The sequence below is a fragment of the Amphiprion ocellaris genome, chromosome 1 (genome assembly GCF_022539595.1).
Source record: "Amphiprion ocellaris isolate individual 3 ecotype Okinawa chromosome 1, ASM2253959v1, whole genome shotgun sequence".
NCBI lineage: Eukaryota > Metazoa > Chordata > Actinopteri > Pomacentridae > Amphiprion > Amphiprion ocellaris.
The window spans coordinates 33,526,854-33,553,717 of NC_072766.1; the positions used below are offsets into that span (position 1 = coordinate 33,526,854).

Below are 26,864 nucleotides of genomic sequence, written 5' to 3' on the forward strand. Positions count from 1 at the left end.
GAGTCAGTTGGTCAGCTGCAATTTCATATTTTGTCACATTGCAGTCGCCCTTAGGTTGAATCCTGAACTTTTGCTTCCACTACTAGTTACTTGGAGACTTTGATCAGCTGCTATTAGTTTCAGATTAGTCTTTTATTGTATAACTATGTTTTATAAATCACTTGATGGATTGATTAGTCTCGTGTGAATAACAAACATCATGTGCGTACCGCAGAGCAATGTGATCGTGCTCTGTGAGGAACGTTAACGGATAACAGACCTATGTGTTACAGAAGCTTAACCCTTCTGTTGTCCTGGGGGTCAAACTGACCCATATTAAAGTTTGAAAATGTGGAAAAAATCTACATTTTCACAGTGAAAACTTCCACATTTTCAACATTTTGGGTAAATTTTTGAACATTTTTAGGTGCAAAAAAAGAAATGCTAAAACAAATGTTTCTTTAAGAACATTTGGGAAAAAATCAACCAAAATCCAGCGAATTTTGTTTACATTTTTTATTTTTTAATTTTCACAATTTTTATTTCTTGCCAAATTTGGGGATTTAAAAAAAAACTTTTAAGGGAAACTTTTAAAGAATTTTTGGAATTTCCTTCCTGAAGATTTTGCAAATTTTTATAAATTTGGGGAATTGTTTGCTGAGTTTTGGGATTTTTTTCAGACAAGGGAACAACTTTTTTTGGTGCCTGTAAATGAAGACAACAGGAGGGTTAATGACAGAATATCATCCCTTTTATGCTTTCAATAAACCAGCAATGTTCCATGTCACATATCTGAAAGGGGCTACAGTGTAACGCTCAAACAACCCTTGAAAAGCGTGCCAAAAATGATTATTCTTACACCACAAATCAAATGGTATTAGAGTTTTCTGATTGATGTCGTACCAGATAATATTAATACTATTCTGCACACACCAACATGGTCTGACTTTAAACCAAATCCGAGAAGTATTTGTGATAAACTCATGCTTGAGTATAATCAAAAATATATCTTTCTACAAAGTTTCAGGTACGAATTCTGGCATCTGGAAAGGTCACTGTAAACCAAATTCCTTCTCAGCTTCCACTGTTTACACGTAAGTTACTTCAATTTTTTTTTCCATATTACAGAACAAAGACAGCCTGCTGAAAAAAAACTGAAAAAGGCCTCAAAATCAGTTCATAGTCTTTCAGTGTGCAGAACTAAAAATAAAATGATCAGAATTCTGAATTAGTACTGATGACTTGGATGCACATAGATGCATAAACCCAGGTAAAGATCAGCAGATAAACATGAGAATGGCTACAATCTAAGATGGAGAGAAGTCTCAGGCTCCATATTTATACACATCATCATCACATGCATATTTCTGTGACTGACTGGACAAACGGATGTAACATTCATTTTTTAATGTCTTCTGACCGCTGCAGCTGAGCTGAGTGCCTTTCAGCAGTCTTCCTTCTACATCCACGTAACCACCAAGGTGGGCATACAACTGACGATCCAGCTGTCCCCAGTGATGCAGGTGTTCATTTCAGCTGATACGTCGCTCAAAGGAGCAACCTCTGGTATACCTCTACATTATTGTTTCAGTGTTTGGAAAAGGCTTCTGCCAATTTTTTATGTGCCACTAAATCTTGCATTTAGGTAGGAATTCTTCAGCTGTCATTAAATGTTTGTATCTGTGTAATTATGTGCCACCTCATCCAACAGGTTTGTGTGGGAACTTCAATGACAAAATGAATGATGACTTCGTGGGGCAGAGTGGACTGGTGGAGGGCACCGCTGCAGCATTCGCCAATACTTGGAAAACCAAAGCCATTTGTCCTGATATCAGTGCGCGTTTTGACAACCCTTGCAGCCAGGGCATCAGCAAGGGTACAAATAGAGTCTCTCCTTCAATGAGATGTCGTATCATATCATGTAAAATGTGCAATGTCATGTAGTTTTATTTAAAATGCTACCATTCCACATTTTAGGTTCATTTAGTCATTTTCATGGCATGTGATGTTTATTCATTTCTCCATGTTTTTGTGTCTCAGAGGCTTATGCCCAGTTCTGGTGCTCCAAACTAACTGATCCCAAGGGAGTGTTTGCTCCTTGCCACTCTGTCGTTCGGCCTGAAACATACAAAGATGTAAGTTTGCCCACACAATCTTCAATGAAAAGGAAACTACTAACCTCCTGTTAATCTTTCCATGCTTACTGTGTCTTCCTGAAGAACTGCATGTATGACAGCTGTAACTGTGAAAAAAGTGAGGACTGCATGTGTGCTGCCGTCTCATCGTACGTCTTCGCCTGCTCAGCGGCAGGAATCCACCTCAGTGACTGGAGGACAACCATTTGTGGTGAGTAAAACTTAAAGGAGAATTTTGTTTTAGTTTTCTACAAGAGAGATGCTGGGTTTGTAGTAAACAGCTGGTCACATGCTACACCAACAACAGAAGCACATTTCATGAGATTTTGTAAAATTCATAGCACTTGTAAAGCAAAATGATTAATATGGTAAAAATGAGAAGGAAAAAATAATCACATGACATGCAAAATTACTGATTTTGTTCTGCTATATGTAGTGTCTGTACATCAGCACTGACATACACTCCCCTCCAACGGTATGAAAAATGTGTGGGTTCAAACAAAAGGGACTATCTTCTAAGTTGTGTATCAGATCCAGATGTAAATACCTGTAAATAAAAGATGAATTATTGATCTCTTGTCCCATATTCATCATTTGATGTCAAAACCAAATGTTTTCAGTCTACAACAAAAATAAAGGAATTGGCTTCACTGTTCCAATACTTGTGGAGGGGAGCATGTCAGTTTACTGTACCAAGATGAACCATAAGATTCCTCTGGAAGAGATACTCTCTTAGTGCCACTCATCTTTCCCAACAGGTCAATTTAAAACATGTCCAGTAGAAACAGTGTATGCCTACAACATGAGCAGCTGCCATCGTACTTGCCGTTCCCTCAGCCAGACGGACCATTCCTGCCAGGCAAACATCACCCCAGTGGATGGTTGTGGCTGTGCCGAGGGAACCTACATGAATGAAGAGGGGCATTGTGTGTCCAGTGCAAACTGTCCATGCTACGATAGAGACACCACCATTCCTTCTGGACAGAGTGTCAGCAGAGGTGGCACCACATGGTAAAAACAGAATACAGGGCTTGTAATAAACCTTTTGAGGCACTTGTCCAAAAGACAAGTGAACTTATCTTTCACTTTCCCAAGCACAGAGGTCACTTGTCCTTGATCGTGCTTCTGATCAGTGATTAATCTCTTTATTGTTGAGGATTTAGATATAACTGCAATGATGGTTTACATGTATGGTAGCAGTACAGGTCTTTTAGCTATATTTGTAGCTTAGCCACTCTCAAAATGTATTTTGAGTCAGGGTGATGGATTTCATGGGAGCTGGCTACAATTGTGACAAAGATTGTCCTCGCTGGACTGTAGAGCCTGAAAGAACACCATTACCAATGTTCTTCAGAGGTAAAATATTTGAACTGTGAGCAGTTCCTGCTCTGCAGGATATTTGGCTCAACTCCTGATTGGTCAGTCGAGGCATTTAAATCATTACTCTGAATGAAACAGTTATTCATTAAAACGAACAGAGTAATGAGTGAAACATAACATGAAGACGTGTTTTTTCTTTTATTGTATTGATTTATAAGTTGTTTGATAGAGCAGGGCTGGCTGCAACAAATGCAGCCCAGAAATTTGCTGTCAAATGGCCCAGATTTGAGCCACCAAATTCAACCTAGCACAGCACGCTGGTAAACCAACAAATCATTAATTAAAAAAAAAAAAAATCTGTTTATTTGTATTGTTAGTGTTAGGCTGTAATGTAAAACCATTTAACTAATTTTTGAAAAATTTTTTCCTACTGTTTGTATGTACAGAAAGCAAACATACATAAATTGAATTAATGTAATGTTCACCTCTCACCTAATCTGATTTCATAGCTACTTTTATCAGAATTATGTAAAATATTGCCACATACTTGCTCTTTCTCAGTGTATTTACTATGCAGCAATGAATAACCTGAATGAAGGACAGGATGTCAATTAACTCTGGGGTGGTAAAAAAAAAAAAAAAAAAATATATATATATATATATATATATATATATATATATATATATATATATATATATATATATATATATATATACACTGTTCCTAGCAAGATTCACCCACTGGAAAACTTCATAAACTTACCAGTGAGTTGGGGCATGTAAATTTATTATCTGCTTGTCCTAGACACACACACAAAAAATAATTTAAAAAATATAAACTAGAAAAGCACTCAGAGAGCGCAGTACTCCGCCAAGGCTGCTCAGTTGACGTATCATTTCCAACGAATGAAATCTTTAATAAGAAATGACCCTGCGCTGAGCACAGGCGTGTGTTATGCATGTGCATGTTATGTATGGATACCGAACTGCGTGTAAATTACTCTCATAAAGGTCTGTTGATCACTTTTGGCAAGCCTTTGTTTTGCTAGTGTTAAAATAACCGTTCCCTACATGCTTTTATTTTAAAGGCGCATTTTTAATGTTACGAGCTTTTATTTTGTAACCATTCCAGCGGTACAGGAAGCGTTTATCTAAGAAGCACCTTTTTGACATGACGAACCCTCTGCCGAAAAGTCCGAAAATTCACGTAAAGATGAAAGAAAACGGTTCCACGCTGTTGCTGTCTAGCAAAGGATGTGTCTAAACTTAGAAGCTCTTAGCTGCAATGGAGACAAGCTCTGACGGTGTTTCCTGAAGAAATGAGTGAAGGACAGAAAGGTGAATTTGTGTTCAAAATAAGGCTGACGGCTGAACTTCACGTGTCTGGCTGGGGTTTGCTACATCGCGTGACCTAAATATGTAGCAGGCGGCAGGAATTGAAAGGACTCAGAAACACCCCACAGGTTAATCATTTGTTCCTTGTATGATTTCCGACGGATAAATCACTGTCAGTTTGTAGTAGGATGGTCAGCAGGTAACTGACGTCATAACAGCGACGCCATGCCAGCGGCTATATCTGGCAAAGGGAAATCCTTAACTAAGATTATAAGATTATAAGCCACATCACTGCCAAAATCTAATCACTTGGTCCTTGTGTCATTTCAGACCTTCCCTGAAAATTTCATCCAAATCCGTTTGTCCGCTTTTGAGTAATATTTCACACAGACAGACAGATTCACAGACAAACATATGCCGATTGTGGCGGATTAATCAAGTAGACAAAGTTTTATGCCGAGCCCCACAGTATAGAGATGTCAAGAGTTGATCTTTCTTGCTGGATTACAGAGTGTGAATTGTACGCTTTATATTCTAAAACACAGATAAAATGAAGAGTAAGTCAGTACGGTGTATAAGCTACACAATAGGGCATTATTGTACAAATAGGAAACAAGTTTTTCCAGAGGTGTTGTGAGATGGTCACGATGACAATGTAAATAACATTACAAGTATTTGGTCCTAAATCAAAATGTTTTTTAACTTAGCGTGGATTTTCAGATATCTGGTAAAGTTTACGGAGGGAGTAACTGACCAGGAGTTTTGTGTGTCTATCTAGATCAGGTAAAGAATGATTTTAGCATACTGTTTGAAGTTAACACTGTTTCTGACATACCCACACATGTTCTTACAGTGTCTGCAGACAAGGAGTTCTGAGCTGTTCGGGAGGAACACAGCTAGGTAAGTTTCCACATACAGACATTCAAATTTCTATAATTCAAATACCGTCAGGAGAATGCTAACATGCTTAATCTACATTTGTGAATGATGAAAAGATTTATTGTTAAACCCTTTACAATACACGTCACACTGAGAATTATTGTCTCTGACAAAGTCACTATTTGCAGAGGCCTGTTGAGTGGCCAAGCATTTTAAATTCTCTTCCAGTTAATGAAGTTTTCAGTTGAAAAAATGTGTTCACGCTAAATTGCAGGGAATTGTGAATGAAATTATGCACAAGACATCTTAAATTTTGACATGATAATTATACCTTTCATCATACCAGTTAAGTTCTCAATATTTGATTTTGGTATTTGTTTCCCAGTCTCACCAGATTGTGTTGCTCCCATGGTGTACGTCAATTGCTCCACTGTTCAACCAGGGACCACTGGGACTGAGTGCCAGAAGAGCTGCAGTACCCTGGACATGCCTTGTGTAAGTACAGCAAAGCTACGTCAGTTCCGTCAGACACATAGACATACATGAACGGACCTTTTTTGAGTCTTCTCGCCTTCTACTTTGATTGGATGCAGATCAGCACAGAATGTATATCAGGCTGCAGGTGCCCGGACGGCCTGTTGTCAGATGGAAAAGGAGGCTGCATTAATGAGACCAGCTGTCCATGTGTGCACAATTCAAAGCTCTACCAGCCTGGAGAGACACTGGTGGTGGACTGCAACACCTGGTTTGTACAAACTCACCAGTGTGTGTGTCTGTGTGTGTGTGTGTATAAGAAGGAAGGAAAAGACTTCAGTCAAAACCATTAGCTGTTTATAGGTTAGACAATTCTTTCGTCAATATATAAACAATATATAAATTACTGTGTAAAGCTTGTAGGCCCCCCCATTAGGTTTTGTTGTTTTAGGCTGTCACGAGCATAAGTATTGCTTCTCAGTCTTTTTATTATAAGACAATGTGTATCTTTTGAACAGTGAACAACAGGACAGACTGATGTTCTGCTTTCCGCTCTGCCTGTTGGCTTCCCAACATGTTGTACAATTCTTTTCTAAATGTTCTGGTTTTTATGCCTCCAACCAGCGGATCCTTCAGCTTCTGTGTCGACTCCTTTTAGCTCCTCTGGCCTCAGAATGTGGAAACCTTTAACAGGAAACATCTAAGTGACCTTTGTAGTCTTCAGCTGTATCCAGTCAGCTTTCATTACAATTTGTCATTTTACTGCTATTTCACACTTCATTTGAAATAATCACGTTGTTCTGCAGCTGCAGTAAAAACACAAAAATTTTAAAACAAAATGACTGCTGCAGGCTGAAGTCAGCATTTAGTGTGACCTCCCTTTGCACTGAGCACATCTCAGACTCTGTTGGGCGGACTTAGTCCTTAAGTTTTCTGAAGTAATTTTGTCATATATTATAGAAATGTCCCATAAGCACTAACATTAAAGAGGAATACTAGGTCTTCTTTAGTGTTGGGCTGTCTTTTATTTAATTTTCTGTCCTACAATGTTCAGATCTAGATTCTGTGGAAGCCAGTCCATTACTGTCAGTGTTTTTTCAGCTGTTTGTTTCTCCAAATATGACTTCATTGCATCAGCAGTGTGTTTGGGATCACTACCATGCTGAAAAATAAACCTGCTTGCAATGGCATGGTGAATCAAAGTTGTACTGTGCTTTTCAGCATTCATGATTCCATCAATTCAACACCACTGGCAGCACAAATGTATCCTCAAACCCTTATAGACCCTCTACCATGTTTCACTGAGGGCTGAAAGCTTTCTTTCTTCTACCTCTCTGCAGTTCTCCACTCACATATTGTTGGCAACTAGAACCAAACATCTCAAACTTTGATTTATCACTCCACAGTAGTTACCCCGTTCCATTGGCCTTTAATCTAATATTTGTGTCCTTTTGCATATTTTAGCCTTTTATCCCATGCCCCTTCCAACCAAGTAGAAGAAGAATTGGAATCTCCCTTTCTGACACATGTGATAGTCAATGTAAACAAAGGCTCACAATAAAACAACAAAACAACAATAAAGTCATCATTGATCAGTTTAAAAAAAAAAAAAAAGTCTTGATTGGCTCTTTGATTCGGAACTTTGGAATCAGGAAAGGACACTTTCACTCTTACAATATGTGTATTACAGTTGCTCAGTCAATACGAAACTGGTCATGTCTTGAAACAAACCCAGTGTAATACAGGCCAAAATATTGTTTTTCATTGGAGTGGCAAATTTTGATGATTTGCTGTGAAGTTACTGTTACTCAGAAGTGTTCAATCTTCCCCAAATTGTATATGTTTCATAAGAATCCTGACCTGAACAGACCTACTTGTCAATATTAAGTCATAGTAATTGCGACACCTACTGGACACAGGAACCCATGGTTATTTAACAAACATCCTTTGATTAAAATATATTTTTCTTGCAGTGTTGTACATAATATACAAAGTTGTAATGATAAGCAACATATTGCATGTTTGTTGCATGTTCTCAGCACCACATGGGGTTTATGTGAAGTGATTTCAACCACCACCAAAAAGCCCAAAGAGGAAATAAATATGTATTCCTTTCCACATGCAAGTACACAGCTGTCAGCCAGTGTTCAGTTAGTTAAACCCACACTTAAATCTACAGAACATCTGTGGAGAGACCTAAGGATGGCAGTTCAGTGAGAAAAATTTGGACATTTTGCCCAATTCCAGGTGTGAAACAAGCCACAGCTGTAAATCCTGCCAAATGGGGCTTCTATAAATTACTGATTTAAGGGTCTGAATGGTTTTGTCAGTGAGATATTTCAGTTGTACATTTTTACAAAACTTACAAAAAAAAATTGGAGAAACCTGCCTTCCTCTGAAATGCAAATTATATTAATTAAAAATGAAATCTACAACACTGTAAAGTATGCAAAAAGAAAAGCACTGACTCTATATGGTTCAATAATTTGTTGCTTGTGTTCAAGTAGACAGTTAGTGTGCAGAAGTAGTTGACACATTTGCTTTGTTTTTCTTTGATCAAATCAGGTCTCAGTGATAACAAATTATTTTCAATATATTACAGGCAGTGGAAACAAGTAGTAGTAGACAAATTTAAACAACAGTTCACCAATTTCTGGTATTACCACAAACTGAAGATTTATTAGGACCACGATCGTGGCGGTAGGCACACATGTACTATAATATATACTAAACAGAGTAGAGTGCATCTTTATATTTCAGTGTGCATAGATATTACTAATAATTCTGAGTTTTGTTTGATAGTTTGTGTTTGGTGTGTGTGTGTCTCTAGTGTCTGCAGTGGAAGGAAGTTTAGATGTACCACAAATGTGTGTGATGCAGTTTGTGGAATCTATGGCGATGGTCACTACATCACATTTGATGATAAGAGGTTCGACTTCAATGGACAGTGTGAATACACACTCCTCCAGGTAAAGTGGCAGCCAGACACATGTACAAAGTTTATAGACGTAAACTCTTAGATGTTGTTTAGATGTTAAGTCTTGGCTGACTGGGCAAAAAATTGTGGCAACCAGGCTAATGGGACTTGTGATTAAAAAAAAAAAAAACAGGCACTCCTTGAGCTGGCACTCCATGAGAAACACAACAGAAGGGCAACTCATGCATCTGTTTACTGTGCAGCTAAACGAACCTGTTTCTGATTTCATGCTGACCACAGTCCGAGTAGTTTTGAATACAACAGTAAAGTTGGTTAGTTTACTGATGTATTAAAGGTGTGCAGTCTGCCGTCTGCAGCTCTTCATCAAATAACTGGGTGGCTGCTCCTTCTTTGTTTAGGACCTCTACAATATTGAAAACCCATCTGCCACAGCCAATATAAACTCATTTAGAGAAAGGCATCTACTGTATGTAAATGAAAAGAAAGAAGAAAAAAATGCAGAGCAGAAACTGTGTCAATAATGGAGCTTGTTTTCATTAAAAGCTTAAAGACTATAACTTGGAGTAACTGCATCTATGACTGTCTTTTACCCAGGACTACTGTGGCACTGATCAGAGCAGTGGAACCTTCAGAATTAACACTGAGAATGTGCCATGTGGAAACACAGGAACCACGTGCTCCAAGACAATCAAGATCTTTTTGCAGGTAAAGCCAACATGCACTGTGCACATGTTCTAAAACAAGCACTGGATCCAAATATCAGTTTAATACTGAAGTAAAGACAGCGAGTTACTAAGTTCTGATTGCTAAACTTTTTCCATCATGACTGATAGATCTTATCAAGCAATTTTAAAATTACGTATTTAGTGGGGGAACAAAAAAATGGGGTCACATTAAATTGAAATTTGACTAGACTTGGAACATAAGTTTTAAGAACAATATTAGGGTTGTTCCATCTGAAATCATAAGGGGCCTTCTGCTTGACCATCTCTGATTTTCTTGAAACTAATCATAAACTATAGATAATTAAAATGGTGTCTATGAAAGTTTAAAGTGATCTATCAAGTACTTTCCAAAAAAATCTTTTTTTTTTTTTTAATTTGCCCGTCGACCCATTTGCAGCACATTTGTAGCACATTGAAATTTAAGGTTACGTTTAAACAACAGTATCCCAAGAACTCTTAGAGACAAAAGCCTGAAATTTTTAATGTAATTTCTGATCATGCCTTCAATTCAGAATGTGCAATATTGGACAAGAAGATCTTAAAATCTCTGATTATGGTAGAGTTGAAATATGAAAAAAAAAATCCATCGTAAAAAAGTCCCATCTTTAAACACACATTAACAAAATAATTGATGAACTAATCATAGTATCTTAACCATATGTAGTTGTACATCACAATAATAATAATAGTAGTAATAAAACATACAGAATACTTTTTAATATGCAATACTTGATCATAAAAAGGAAAATAAATGTTGCTATTTTCAACTTTATCTACTGATTAAACAGGTATAAAAAGCTAAACCACAAAAATATTGTTAGATATCCTAATAAGCTGAACAGAGTTCTAAACTGGTTCTTCAAATATAACTAATAAAAATATGTTTTAAACACAGGCAATAACACTATTTTCAGACATTATATATTACACATTGTATTATTAGACATTACACATCAGTTCAATGCATTACCCTTCAACCTTTAGGAACAGATGCTTGGAAGAGATGCTTGAAGGCTTAAGAAATGTGTAAGCAGTTAGTATAAATACACATGCATTCACACTGCAACTTTCTGCAGCTGGTTGCTTTGGTCTTGAAGGTCAAGTTTATTCCCAGTCAACAATGATCATAATAAGTGTACCACTAAAGTCTTGCTCACAAAAATACCTCAGATTACCACTAAATAAAGGTCAAGGCACGAAAATTTCCCACCAGAAACATTCTGTTATCCCAACAGATCAACAGATGTATTTGGTTTTGATTATGTTTTACTGATATCATCCTAATGCAGTGATCATTCCCAAATAAATTATACAAACTACATGACAAGTCTCTTCAAAAAAAAAAAAAAAAAAAGTCTACAAATTGGGGATTGAAAATGAAAAATATGCCAATATTTTAAAAAATATTAGTTATATTTGGAGAAGCATTTTGGAACTTCAGAACTCTGTTCTACTTGCATTAGGCTATCTACTAATGCTGAATTAGTGGTGTGATGAGAAACAACAGTGAAAATGCCAGTGCCTTATATCTTTAAAAGTTCCCAAGATATTGTCATTCAAGCACAGCCTCAAATTTCAATTTCTGAAAAAAAAAATTGCTAATTGTGGGTCAAGAGGGCAATTTAAATTATGTTTTTAAATATCAAAAACATACTTGATACATCAAGCTCAACTTTCACAAATGTCACTATAAATATACATGTATTATGTCCGCAATGCTTCACAAAACATCAGTTAAAATGAAAAAAAGGAAAGCTGCCACCTCAGCTGTCAACAGGAAAGCTGGGCGCTGAACTGTTAGCTTCATCAGACCGTTACCTTTGGCACGCACTGGACCAGTTGGCAGCTGTGCGGGAAACAGCTGGAGTGAGAGTCAGCGGCAGGTTTTTTCCCCCAGCTTTTAGGGAACTAGAGTTCCCTTTCACAAAATAGCATTTAACTTTTACAGTTCATTGAGCAAGTGTTTATTTTTTCCATCTTGCCTACATGGTACAGAAATAAATGTGTGGTTATTTGTCATTGATGCCCACAGGATAATGAATTCCAACTTGATGATGAGGAATTCCAGGTGATAAAGGGCAGCATCCAGCACTCCACTCAAGTGCAAAAAATGGGTATTTACCTGGTGGTGACAATCAAGCCTGGCCTTGTGCTCGTGTGGGACAAGAAGACCAGTCTTTTCATCACGATCAGCTCACAGTTCCAGGTAAATAATCAAGTCTGCATGTCTTGATTGGCAACAAGCTTTCACACTAAATATACTTGGTTAAGCCAGTTCATTTCAGGCTAGCTTACTGTCATGTACATTAGCAGAATTTTCACAGAAACATCAAAACATTTTGTTCCACATTCACCAATATATTTTTCACAACATATTTATGCAAATTGTAACATACTTACAACTGAACTTATGTAAATGACTTGGAACAAATTCTCCAGGAAAATTGTGGATGTACAATTACAGGAACAGCCCCCTAATCAGTCCTTTCAGCCTGTCTGTTTGCATTGGAGTGTATGACTCCAAGTGTGGTAAAAACAATGACAAATAGTAGTTACTGGACATAACTCTAGTTCTATGTGCATCTGAGAAATGGAACAGGGAAGGTTTGTTATGTTAGCCTCTATGATAAATTTTACTTTGCATGGATTAGGCCACCTATTGTCTATCTTCACCATCCACGGATGAATGGCAATAAATTCTGCTGTTGTTTTTCTCTTGTCTCGCAGGGTCAAGTCTGTGGTCTGTGTGGAAACTATGATGGCAACAGTAGGAATGATTTCACCACACGCTCACAGGAGAAAGTGGCAGACGTTCTACAATTTGGCAACAGTTGGAAAGTGTCAGGCAGCTGCCCGAATGCCGTACTAGTCAGTGACCCCTGTACCTCTAATGGCTACCGGGCAGCATGGTCTCAGAAACAGTGTAGCATCATCACAAGTACCACCTTCCAGAGCTGTCATTCACAGGTAACCATGGTGATGGCGAACATATTCACATATCCACATGTTCACATACAGAAACACTACCACTTTGCCTGCCATAGTCTTTGCGGAATGTTTTACATTTTATTGCTTCTCTGTCTTTAACACTGTGCAAATATAGGCAACTGCCCATTTGCCCACATTGGCTGACTTTGCTTTTCTGTTAAGTACATTATCTTGTGTTCAAGGTTGACCCTGGTCCATACTATGACTCTTGTGTGAGAGACTCTTGTGCTTGTGACAATGGTGGGGACTGTGAGTGTCTCTGCACTGCTGTGGCTGCCTATGCCAAAGCTTGTAATCAAGCCGGGGCCTGCATTAAATGGAGAACTCCAAACCTGTGCCGTAAGTTTGGAAAATGCCATATCGGGAAAATCGGAACTACAGGATTTGAGGATTTAGGGGCACTCTTTGATGCTGTATCAAAATCAATAAATGTATCACTGGCCAAATGACTTTTGTCATTGACTTTTGCACCAAGAGCTTATAAGCACTTATTCTATCATTTGCAGCTGTTTTCTGCGACTACTATAACTCCCCTGGTGGCTGTGAGTGGCATTACAAACCTTGTGGCGCTAACTGTATGAAGACATGTAGGAATCCATCAGGAAACTGCTCCGTGCTCATCACTGACCTGGAAGGTACATTAGCATTTAGCATGTAATGTTCTGGACTGGTGGAATTTCTGTTTTAAAAGTGCAAGTCGTGTCAACTGTTTGGCCATTTTGTTCATACGATAAAAATGTTGATCACATGTACTTCTGATGTTGTTTTTTGACATGCATATGGTATTCCCAACCCCAACGCCACAGAACTGTGCAGGGCCAATATTTAGACGCAGGCATGATGACAAAAATCTGACAAAAAAAGTTTTTTTTAAAATTTAGTAAGTCTGTGAAATACAGACCTATTAACAGAACCACTTTTCTTTAAGTATTTTTAAAAAAATGTTTATTCTAAGAACAGGAACTGTTTTTCTGAATATCCTCAAGGTCTATCCTTGGTGGAACAACTGTGGCTCAGTAGGCAGAGTGGATTGTCCACTGACAAAAGGATTGGTGGGTAGATCCCCAACTCCTCTTTTTTTATATGTAGACGTATCCCTGGGCAAGAAATTGAACTCCAAATTGGGCAAGGTGAGGATCTTCCTGCCACCAGTATATGCGATTGGGTGAAGGAAAGACAATTTGCAAAGCATTTTGAAAGATAAAAAAAGCTTTGCGTTCATTTTGTTTGACTTGTTATTCTACTAACACTGAAAAATTGACGGTATTGCAGGATGCTATCCACAGTGTTCCTCAAGCCAGCCCTACTTTGATGAAGACACTATGAAGTGTGTCACCTGGGACCAGTGTGGATGCTATGATGACAAGGGCGTCCATTCCAGCATAGGAGAGGAGGCTCCATCAGACAACTGCTACAACTGGTATGTCTTGTTCAAGTGTCATATGTAAATGATGTAAATACTATTAATAAGTAAATAGAAATATATACAGATATACGTTGCTTATTATTAATGTTTGTGTCCTTACTTTAATCAGGATAGTGGATTTTGGGGGATTTTCATTTAGATTCGCTAGAAGATTATGAGGTGACATTTTGTCATAAATAGTTAAATACAAGTGTGCTCACTTTTACTCGTGCATGATCATTTGTGGTGGAAAATACATAATTATGTCATATCTGCAGAAAACATCTGTTTTTGTGTGCAGTATTTGCTCTCTACTTTCTGTCTCTCTTCCTACGACTACATGAATGATGACGAGTTAACACAGTCAGAAAGATGTGCATTGTTACACAGAGTGCACGATTAATTTTGAGGCGTCTGTGTACAGTACACCATATATACAAAAATACCGAAAAAGACTTATCCATGTTTATAAACATTGCTGATTCCCTGCATACTAGATTCCCCAAAATTAATTTATTGGATTTGAAGATTCCACTACCTCCTTCAGCTGATCACTGGAAGAAATGAGATTAGTTAGGTCAGTTACTTTGCAAATATCTATGGCAAGGAATATATTTAAGAATACCTTTATACCCAGCATTGTTTTAAAGTTATCATGACTTTTTCACTTCCTCATTTTCAGTATAACAGACAGTAGGCAACAGAATACAGTGTACTGTGTATTTATCAGTAATTAAAATATTTATTTCAACAGTTATTTTTCTACATAAAATACAACAAAGCTCAGTGCAACTGTGTGCAGTGTCACTTAATTTTCAAATGATTCAGTATTGTATCACCTTATAGAAATTACATTGCCTTTAAGTTGAACAGAATTTTCTCTTACATAAAATTAGAAACTAACAATTTCAACTCTCCATATTAAAAGCCAAGGCCCAACAGAAGGAACTATATGGAACAAAAGTCAGTCTGCCTTTTATCGTTTCATTTATTTCAACACCATGCCTGTCCGTCTTTTAAATGACAAGCTAAATTTTTGGAGAGATGTTCTGTCATTCAGTTTTTTTTATCTTAGTCTTTCCTGAAGGGGTTGTGTCGCTCAAACTTTCTCTTTAAAATACCCCAAAGATATTCTGTTGGATTTAAAAGTGACATACTTGGCCAAGTCATAGTTTTCACTTTTTCCTTCTGTAGAAATCTTGTGTGATTTTTACAATGTGTTTTGGATCATTATCATGCTCGAATATTCCTCATGTGCCAAGCTTCTGGAGGCTGGATTCAACTCAACAAATTTATCTGGGTCATTCATCAGGCTTCTTTTCATGTACTTGCAGTGTGTAACTGAAGAGGAGAAAATGGTGTTTTTCTTGAATGCTGTCCATAGAGACTGATGCTATGCAATGTCCTGCACACTGTCTGAGCTTTTACAGAAATTCTAATTTCCATTGATAACCCCTGTGCTAAGTCTGAAAGACAGTTTTTCAGAGCTGAACCATACAAGTAGCACTGTATCCATGGAGTCATTTTAGGAAGACAACCACTGCAGCTTTAATTCGTCTGCTAATTTGAAGCTATGCCTCCCAACACTGTATGGTCAGTTACACTGACTTCATGTTAATGTCCATGGTTTTGAAATGAGATGGTTACAAACACATGTAGGTGTAATGAAAAGAGTGTATAGATACTATTCTCCTTCTTCTTAGCCATTCCGCAAAGCATCAATTGCTATTCAGCCAGTGCTGAACACATTTCTGTGCAGGATCATTGTGCACTGCAAGGTCTTCAGCTGTCCATACTTGTTCCACTGGATTTGTGTTCAAATATCCCCATTTGTGGGGGAAACCTTGCACTGGCCAATGTCCAGTCATCAGTTGGTTGAGACTTTTCCACTCTGTCTATCTGTGTTCTGCTTCAGCTGGAAGCTCTTCACTAGGGTAGAGTGTCATCGATGTAGGTGGTGAGAGACTTGGAAGTCTTTCCTCCCACAATGTGACTCTTATGCTGTCTGGGTGTAGACCTAATGTAATCTTGTGGCAGCAGGCATGGAGCACAGTGCAGATTTTCCTCACATGGGTGGATAATTCCTATACAGAGCATGCATATTCAGCAGTTGATGTGCAGTAGCTTTGGACTGGCAGGGAACAGCTTTCAGATCTCCATGAAACTTCCCAATAGTTGACCATGCTTTTTTGCTGCTCTTGGAAATATCAGTTGACTTAGTGAGGGAATACCATGTTTTTTGGTGTTCTTTGGATATGCATATCTATCTTTCATGACTCTCCTTTAATAGATGTCTCCCTAGAGAAGGGATCAGCTTCAAACATGGTGACTTACTCTTGGTGTTCTTTAGCTATTTTGTTTGGAAAGACCAGGTACGTATTCCACCCTGCATCCTCGTGGTATGAGCTCTCTTCTTGACCAGTTTGACAAATATGTTGTCGTTCTGAGCTATTGGCCTTATTCTCTTCACCTCCTGTTCCAACTCTTTGGTGAATCCATTCTAATCTGCCTTCTTGTAGTTAAAGCGCCTTTTGAAGATTACTGTGTTTGGCATGATGACTGCCTTAACTAGCTTGCCAGTGGGCAATATTTAAGGATGAAAGAAGCTTGGGTTATGGATAAGGCTTTGTGGGTTGCTATCAATCCATTTCTCTACAGCTTCCTCCTTGTGACTGTCCCTGTACCCCCACTGACCAGTATGGCTGCTGAAATTGCCTATGATGATCTGTGGCTTGTCATGCTTAAGAGGGACAGGTTGTGGAAAGCTGAAGTCTGCTGTTGGTAACTTGTAGATAAATGTCACTACAGTACTGTTAAGTTCAACTGGCAGCACTTCTATGTTGTTGGTATCTGACTGAAAGGTAGCTTCTATAACAGAGCCTGTTTCGACATAGACTGTGCTGCCATACGGTCCGTGAGGTTATTCAGTGGAAAGGACCATGCCAGGTATGACTGGATGATGTTGCTTCTTCTCTGAGTCTCTTGCAGACATAGCAGTTGAAAACCCCTTGACATTGGCTGATGCTATAGTCAGCACTGATTCTAGAAAGGACCTGCGTTGACATTCACATCTGCTCTTACCTGCTACATGATGCAGAAAGATAGCTGTGGTTGCAGAAGTTGCTTGTGTTAGTGTAAGGATTATTTCTGCTTATCTAAGGCCATATGTATTTTGCTATATGGATCGTCCTGACATGGCTCCTATAGACACTACACATTTTTATTATATTTTATTTTAATTTTTATTTAATACATAAATTATAAATTTGGAGTATAACAAAACAGAACTATACAAAAAATATTACATACAGTATACATCATGAGTAAGTACACCCCTGGGCAATATCACTTCAGTGCAGGCAGACTCTCTCGTAGCCACAACATCATCGATAGAGTGCTGTGAAAAAATATTTTCCCCACTACAGATATCTTGGAATGACCATAGTGTCCTTTTATTTTAAAGCTCCTGTACAATCTCTGGAATAACATGCAGCTACGATGTAAATTGTAAGTACACCTTTACATTGACTGTTGATATTTATTTATTTATTCATTCATTTATGTGAATAAGCATGCACATATATGCTGATCAGCAACAACATTAAAACCTTCCTGCTCTGACCATGAAATTCCAAATGAAGCAACCATGTAGACTGAAAACTAAGCCATTCCAAGGCATGAACATTGTAAACAGAAACAAACAACACAAAAACATGTTTATTCAGTAACCGGAACTATGGCTGATCAACGCTTATGTGTTCTGCCTGTGTGTGTGTCTGTGTGTGTGTGTGTGTGTGTGTGTGTGCGTGCGTGCGTGCGTGCGTGCGTGTGTGTGTCTGTGTGTGTCTGTGTTTGTTTGTGTTGTTTGTGTGAGTATATATTGTGTATATCATGGCAGTCTTGAGGCTTCAGAAACTGCTGTAACTTTTAATTTTCTATGATGGAATCTTTGAAGCAGATGTCTCTTTATCACACTTCAAATCTGTCATAAATTTATTATCAGACTTTTGGAAATATGAAAATAAAACTGCTGGGTTAAAATTACACACACAGCGATGGGTATTGTTGGTTAGGTTTCCCTTGGCCATTTTCACCTCACCAAGGCACTTTTGGTAGCAATCAACAAGCTTTTGTAGAGCGTCTGGTTGTATCTTTGAATGTTCATCTGAACAGAACTGGTACAGTTCAAGTACATTTGCTGGCTTTTCTGACACAATATTGGGTTTCTTCAACACAAAAAATTAAGCACTAGATGAGTCACCGAAAACTCAAGACTGCTATGGTAGACTAGTTCGTCACATGGGTTGCTGGTACAAATAAAAGTTGATCATCTTAATCTGCAGCCTGTACATGCACGGTTGAAGGAAAAACATACAACTATGGGACAGCCATCTACAACACAACAGATGGGCTAGGAAACTGCATTACAGCTCAGTGCGGGGCCAATGGAAATGTGATTAGGATCGTCTACACGTGCTCAACATCAACTACCATTGGCCCATCAACAATTCCTTTCACATTTAGCACAGTGGGGACAACAACTTCAGGTAAAGAAACCTTAAAATGTTGCATCACAACTGATGATTGATTATTGTAAATTTTACTTACTTTCACAAGATGTCTAATTTTTGTTCCATGTAGGCACAACATTACCACTGAAAACCACTATTGGAACCACAGCGACGCCTACGTGGCACAAAACCTCCACCTCCGAACCTCTGAAAGTGGTTACAACGGGACCAATAGAGACCTCGACCATGACTGTCGTTGAAACCACTACGTCAGTGCCAGAAATCACAGTGACCAGCCAAGAATCCACCGTTGTGACATCAAAACCTTCTGTGACTACCACAACTACTCAGGCACCTTCAAGTACTACTGTGGGAACCACAACGAAACTGGTTGAGACAACCACCCCTGAAGGAACAACAGTCCAGGTTGGGACAACAAAACCTCCAAAGATAGTCACCACTGGTCCTACAACACCCTCAACCACAACTGTTGTTGAAACCACTACGTCAGTGCCAGAAATCACAGTGACCAGCCAAGAATCTACCGTTGTCACATCAACACCTTCTGTGCCTACCACAACTACTCAGGCACCTTCAAGTACTACTTTGGGAACCACAACAAAGCCTGTTGAGACAACCACTCGCGAAGAAACAACTGCTATTGCCCCAATCACACAGACACTTCCAGGCAGTACAACTGTTTACGCAACTAGTGCAACCACACAGCCAGCCACAAACACAACAGTCCAGGTTGGGACAACAAAACCTCCAAAGATAGTCACCACTGGTCCTACAACAACCTCAACCACAACTGTTGTTGAAACCACTACGTCAGTGCCAGAGATCACAGTGACCAGCCAAGGATCCACCGTTGTCACATCAAAACCTTCTGTGACTACCACAACTACTCAGGCACCTTCAAGTACTACTGTGGGAACCACAACAAAACTCGTTGAGACAACCACTCGCGAAGGAACAACTGCTATTGCCCCAATCACACAGACACTTCCAGGCAGTACAACTGTTTACGCAACTAGTGCAACCACACAGCCAGCCACAAACACAACAGTCCAGGGTGGGACAACAAAACCTCCAAAGGTAGTCACCACTGGTACAACAGCTTCAACCACAACTGTTGTTGAAACCACTACATCAGTGCCAGAAATCACAGTGACCAGCCAAGAATCCACCGTTGTGACATCAAAACCTTCTGTGACTACCACAACTACTCAGGCACCTTCAAGTACTACAGTGGGAACCACAACCAAGCCTGTTGAGACAACCACCCCTGAAGGAACAACAATTCAAGTTGGGACAACAAAACCTCCAAAGATAGTCACTACTGGTCCTACAACAACCTCAACCACAACTGTCGTTGAAACCACTACGTCAGTGCCGGAAATCACAGTGACCAGCCAAGAATCCACCGTTGTGACATCAAAACCTTCTGTGACTACCACAACTACTCAGGCACCTTCAAGTACTACTGTGGGAACCACAACGAAACTGGTTGAGACAACCACCCCTGAAGGAACAACAGTCCAGGTTGGGACAACAAAACCTCCAAAGATAGTCACCACTGGTCCTACAACAACCTCAACCACAACTGTTGTTGAAACCACTACGTCAGTGCCAGAAATCACAGTGACCAGCCAAGAATCTACCGTTGTCACATCAACACCTTCTGTGACTACCACAACTACTCAGGCACCTTCAAGTACTACTTTGGGAACCACAACAAAGCCTGTTGAGACAACCACTCGCGAAGGAACAACTGCTATTGCCCCAATCACACAGACACTTCCAGGCAGTACAACTGTTTACGCAACTAGTGCAACCACACAGCCAGCCACAAACACAACAGTCCAGGTTGGGACAACAAAACCTCCAAAGATAGTCACCACTGGTCCTACAACAACCTCAACCACAACTGTTGTTGAAACCACTACGTCAGTGCCAGAGATCACAGTGACCAGCCAAGGATCCACCGTTGTCACATCAAAACCTTCTGTGACTACCACAACTACTCAGGCACCTTCAAGTACTACTGTGGGAACCACAACAAAACTCGTTGAGACAACCACCCCTGAAGGAACAACAGTCCAGGTTGGGACAACAAAACCTCCAAAGATAGTCACCACTGGTCCTACAACACCCTCAACCACAACTGTTGTTGAAACCACTACATCAGTGCCAGAAATCACAGTGACCAGCCAAGAATCCACCGTTGTGACATCAAAACCTTCTGTGACTACCACAACTACTCAGGCACCTTCAAGTACTACTGTGGGAACCACAACGAAACTCGTTGAGACAACCACCCCTGAAGGAACAACAATTCAGTTTGGGACAACAAAACCTCCAAAGATAGTCACCACTGGTCCTACAACAACCTCAACCACAACTGTCATTGAAACCACTACGTCAGTGCCAGAAATCACAGTGACCAGCCAAGAATCCACCGTTGTGACATCAAAACCTTCTGTGACTACCACAACTACTCAGGCACCTTCAAGTACTACAGTGGGAACCACAACGAAACTCGTTGAGACAACCATCCCTGAAGGAACAACAGTCCAGGTTGGGACAACAAAACCTCCAAAGATAGTCACCACTGGTCCTACAACACCCTCAACCACAACTGTTGTTGAAACCACTACGTCAGTGCCGGAAATCACAGTGACCAGCCAAGAATCCACCGTTGTGACATCAAAACCTTCTGTGACTACCACAACTACTCAGGCACCTTCAAGTACTACAGTGGGAACCACAACCAAGCCTGTTGAGACAACCACCCCTGAAGGAACAACAATTCAGGTTGGGACAACAAAACCTCCAAAGATAGTCACCACTGGTCCTACAACAACCTCAACCACAACTGTCGTTGAAACCACTACGTCGGTGCCAGAAATCACAGTGACCAGCCAAGAATCCACCGTTGTGACATCAAAACCTTCTGTGACTACCACAACTACTCAGGCACCTTCAAGTACTACAGTGGGAACCACAACCAAGCCTGTTGAGACAACCACCCCTGAAGGAACAACAATTCAAGTTGGGACAACAAAACCTCCAAAGATAGTCACCACTGGTCCTACAACAACCTCAACCACAACTGTCGTTGAAACCACTACGTCAGTGCCAGAAATCACAGTGACCAGCCAAGAATCCACCGTTGTGACTTCAAAACCTTCTGTGACTACCACAGCTACTCAGGCACCTTCAAGTACTACAGTGGGAACCACAACCAAGCCTGTTGAGACAACCACCCCTGAAGGAACAACAATTCAGGTTGGGACAACAAAACCTCCAAAGATAGTCACCACTGGTCCTACAACAACCTCAACCACAACTGTCGTTGAAACCACTACGTCAGTGCCAGAAATCACAGTGACCAGCCAAGAATCCACCGTTGTGACATCAAAACCTTCTGTGACTACCACAACTACTCAGGCACTTTCAAGTACTACAGTGGGAACCACAACCAAGCCTGTTGAGACAACCACCCCTGAAGGAACAACAATTCAGGTTGGGACAACAAAACCTCCAAAGATAGTCACCACTGGTCCTACAACAACCTCAACCACAACTGCCGTTGAAACCACTACGTCAGTGCCAGAAATCACAGTGACCAGCCAAGAATCCACCGTTGTGACATCAAAACCTTCTGTGACTACCACAACTACTCAGGCACCTTCAAGTACTACAGTGGGAACCACAACCAAGCCTGTTGAGACAACCACCCCTGAAGGAACAACAGTCCAGGTTGGGACAACAAAACCTCCAAAGATAGTCACCACTGGTCCTACAACAACCTCAACCACAACTGTCGTTGAAACCACTACGTCAGTGCCAGAAATCACAGTGACCAGCCAAGAATCCACCGTTGTGACATCAAAACCTTCTGTGACTACCACAACTACTCAGGCACTTTCAAGTACTACAGTGGGAACCACAACCAAGCCTGTTGAGACAACCACCCCTGAAGGAACGACAATTCAGGTTTGGACAACAAAACCTCCAAAGATAGTCACCACTGGTCCTACAACAACCTCAACCACAACTGTCGTTGAAACCACTACGTCAGTGCCAGAAATCACAGTGACCAGCCAAGAATCCACCGTTGTGACATCAAAACCTTCTGTGACAACCACAACTACTCAGGCACCTTCAAGGACTACAGTGGGAACCACAACCAAGCCTGTTGAGACAACCACCCCTGAAGGAACAACAATTCAAGTTGGGACAACAAAACCTCCAAAGATAGTCACCACTGGTCCTACAACAACCTCAACCACAACTGTCGTTGAAACCACTACGTCAGTGCCAGAAATCACAGTGACCAGCCAAGAATCCACCGTTGTGACATCAAAACCTTCTGTGACTACCACAACTACTCAGGCACCTTCAAGTACTACAGTGGGAACCACAACCAAGCCTGTTGAGACAACCACCCCTGAAGGAACAACAATTCAGGTTGGGACAACAAAACCTCCAAAAATAGTCACCACTGGTCCTACAACACCCTCAACCACAACTGTCGTTGAAACCACTACGTCAGTGCCAGAAATCACAGTGACCAGCCAAGAATCCACCGTTGTGACATCAAAACCTTCTGTGACAACCACAACTACTCAGGCACCTTCAAGGACTACAGTGGGAACCACAACCAAGCCTGTTGAGACAACCACCCCTGAAGGAACAACAATTCAAGTTGGGACAACAAAACCTCCAAAGATAGTCACTACTGGTCCTACAACAACCTCAACCACAACTGCCGTTGAAACCACTACGTCAGTGCCGGAAATCACAGTGACCAGCCAAGAATCCACCGTTGTGACATCAAAACCTTCTGTGACTACCACAACTACTCAGGCACCTTCAAGTACTACAGTGGGAACCACAACCAAGCCTGTTGAGACAACCACCCCCGAAGGAACAACAATTCAGGTTGGGACAACAAAACCTCCAAAGATAGTCACCACTGGTCCTACAACAACCTCAACCACAACTGTCGTTGAAGCCACTACGTCAGTGCCAGAAATCACAGTGACCAGACAAGAATCCACCGTTGTGACATCAAAACCTTCTGTGACTACCACAACTACTCAGGCACCTTCAAGTACTACAGTGGGAACCACAACCAAGCCTGTTGAGACAACCACCCCTGAAGGAACAACAATTCAGGCTGGGACAACAAAACCTCCAAAGATAGTCACCACTGGTCCTACAACAACCTCAACCACAACTGCCGTTGAAACCACTACGTCAGTGCCGGAAATCACAGTGACCAGCCAAGAATCCACCGTTGTGACATCAAAACCTTCTGTGACTACCACAACTACTCAGGCACCTTCAAGTACTACAGTGGGAACCACAACCAAGCCTGTTGAGACAACCACCCCCGAAGGAACAACAATTCAGGTTGGGACAACAAAACCTCCAAAGATAGTCACCACTGGTCCTACAACAACCTCAACCACAACTGTCGTTGAAGCCACTACGTCAGTGCCAGAAATCACAGTGACCAGACAAGAATCCACCGTTGTGACATCAAAACCTTCTGTGACTACCACAACTACTCAGGCACCTTCAAGTACTACAGTGGGAACCACAACCAAGCCTGTTGAGACAACCACCCCTGAAGGAACAACAATTCAGGCTGGGACAACAAAACCTCCAAAGATAGTCACCACTGGTCCTACAACAACCTCAACCACAACTGTCGTTGAAACCACTACGTCAGTGCCAGAAATCACAGTGACCAGCCAAGAATCCACCGTTGTGACATCAAAACCTTCTGTGACTACCACAACTACTCAGGCACTTTCAAGTACTACAGTGGGAACCACAACCAAGCCTGTTGAGACAACCACCCCTGAAGGAACAACAATTCAGGTTGGGACAACAAAACCCCCAAAGATAGTCACCACTGGTCCTACAACAACCTCAACCACAACTGTCGTTGAAACCACTACGTCAGTGCCAAAAATCACAGTGACCAGCCAAGAATCCACCGTTGTGACTTCAAAACCTTCTGTGACTACCACAACTACTCAGGCACCTTCAAGTACTACAGTGGGAACCACAACCAAGCCTGTTGAGACAACCACCCCTGAAGGAACAACAATTCAGGTTGGGACAACAAAACCTCCAAAGATAGTCACCACTGGTCCTACAACAACCTCAACCACAACTGTCGTTGAAACCACTACGTCAGTGCCAGAAATCACAGTGACCAGCCAAGAATCCACCGTTGTGACATCAAAACCTTCTGTGACTACCACAACTACTCAGGCACCTTCAAGTACTACAGTGGGAGCCACAACCAAGCCTGTTGAGACAACCACCCCTGAAGGAACAACAATTCAAGTTGGGACAACAAAACCTCCAAAGATAGTCACCACTGGTCCTACAACAACCTCAACCACAACTGTCGTTGAAACCACTACGTCAGTGCCAGAAATCACAGTGACCAGCCAAGAATCCACCGTTGTGACATCAAAACCTTCTGTGACTACCACAACTACTCAGGCACCTTCAAGTACTACAGTGGGAACCACAACCAAGCCTGTTGAGACAACCACCCCTGAAGGAACAACAATTCAGGTTGGGACAACAAAACCTCCAAAGATAGTCACCACTGGTCCTACAACAACCTCAACCACAACTGTCGTTGAAACCACTACGTCAGTGCCAGAAATCACAGCGACCAGCCAAGAATCCACCGTTGTGACATCAAAACCTTCTGTGACTACCACAACTACTCAGGCACTTTCAAGTACTACAGTGGGAACCACAACCAAGCCTGTTGAGACAACCACCCCTGAAGGAACAACAATTCAGGTTGGGACAACAAAACCTCCAAAGATAGTCACCACTGGTCCTACAACAACCTCAACCACAACTGTCGTTGAAACCACTACGTCAGTGCCAGAAATCACAGTGACCAGCCAAGAATCCACCGTTGTGACATCAAAACCTTCTGTGACTACCACAACCACTCAGGCACCTACAAGTACTACAGTGGGAACCACAACAAAACTTATTGCGACAACCACCTCTGAAGGAACAACAATTCAGGTTGGGACAACAAAACCTTCAAAGATAGTCACCACTGGTCCTACAACAACCTCAACCACAACTGTCGTTGAAACCACTACGTCAGTGCCAGAAATCACAGTGACCAGCCAAGAATCCACCGTTGTGACATCAAAACCTTCTGTGACTACCACAACTACTCAGGCACCTTCAAGTACCACTGTGGGAGCCACAACGAAACTCATTGAGACAACCACCCCTGAAGGAACAACAATTCAGGTTGGGACAACAAAACCTCCAAAGATAGTCACCACTGGTCCTACAACAACCTCAACCACAACTGTTGTTGAAACCACTACGTCAGTGCCAGAAATCACAGTGACCAGCCAAGAATCCACCGTTGTGACATCAAAACCTTCTGTGACTACCACAACTACTCAGGCACCTTCAAGTACTACAGTGGGAACCACAACGAAACTCGTTGAGACAACCACCCCTGAAGGAACAACAGCTATTGCCCCTATAACACAGACACTTCCAGGCAGTGCAACTGTTTACACAACTAGTGCAACCACACAGCCAGCCATAAACACAACAGTCCAGGTTGGGACAACAAAACCTTCTGTGACTACCACAACTACTCAGGCACCTTCAAGTACTACAGTGGGAACCACAACAAAACTTATTGAGACAACCACCCCTGAAGGAACAACAGTCCAGGTTGGGACAACAAAACCTCCAAAGATAGTCACCACTGGTCCTACAACACCCTCAACCACAACTGTTGTTGAAACCACTACCTCAGTGCCAGAGATCACAGTGACCAGCCAAGAATCCACCGTTGTGACATCAAAACCTTCTGTGACTACCACAACTACTCAGGCCCCTTCAAGTACCACTGTGGGAACCACAACGAAACTCGTTGAGACAACCACTCCTGAAGGAACAACAGTCCAGTTTGGGACAACAAATCCTCCAAAGATAGTCACCACTGGTCCTACAACAACCTCAACTACAACTGTTGTTGAAACCACTACATCAGTGCCAGAAATCACAGTGACCAGCCAAGAATCCACCGTTGTGACATCAAAACCTTCTGTGACTACCACAACTACTCAGGGACCTTCAAGTACT

General features: G+C 41.0%; 1 protein-coding gene across 1 annotated transcript in view; it reads left to right on the forward strand.

Annotated features, from left to right (window-relative positions):
• Positions 1-26,864, forward strand: part of LOC111586423 (mucin-2-like) — a 53,006-nt gene that overhangs the window by 6,747 nt on the left and 19,395 nt on the right. Inside the window, exons 12-30 of the mRNA XM_055018641.1 lie at positions 1,001-1,073; positions 1,408-1,545; positions 1,691-1,855; positions 2,020-2,114; positions 2,199-2,325; positions 2,873-3,125; positions 5,623-5,669; positions 6,034-6,143; positions 6,242-6,393; positions 8,953-9,091; positions 9,655-9,765; positions 11,818-11,991; positions 12,513-12,752; positions 12,956-13,112; positions 13,280-13,408; positions 14,046-14,193; positions 17,642-17,685; positions 18,522-18,725; positions 18,820-26,859. Coding sequence (XP_054874616.1) covers positions 1,001-1,073; positions 1,408-1,545; positions 1,691-1,855; positions 2,020-2,114; positions 2,199-2,325; positions 2,873-3,125; positions 5,623-5,669; positions 6,034-6,143; positions 6,242-6,393; positions 8,953-9,091; positions 9,655-9,765; positions 11,818-11,991; positions 12,513-12,752; positions 12,956-13,112; positions 13,280-13,408; positions 14,046-14,193; positions 17,642-17,685; positions 18,522-18,725; positions 18,820-26,859 — 10,546 coding nt within the window. The remainder of the gene's footprint in view (positions 1-1,000; positions 1,074-1,407; positions 1,546-1,690; positions 1,856-2,019; positions 2,115-2,198; positions 2,326-2,872; positions 3,126-5,622; positions 5,670-6,033; positions 6,144-6,241; positions 6,394-8,952; positions 9,092-9,654; positions 9,766-11,817; positions 11,992-12,512; positions 12,753-12,955; positions 13,113-13,279; positions 13,409-14,045; positions 14,194-17,641; positions 17,686-18,521; positions 18,726-18,819; positions 26,860-26,864) is intronic.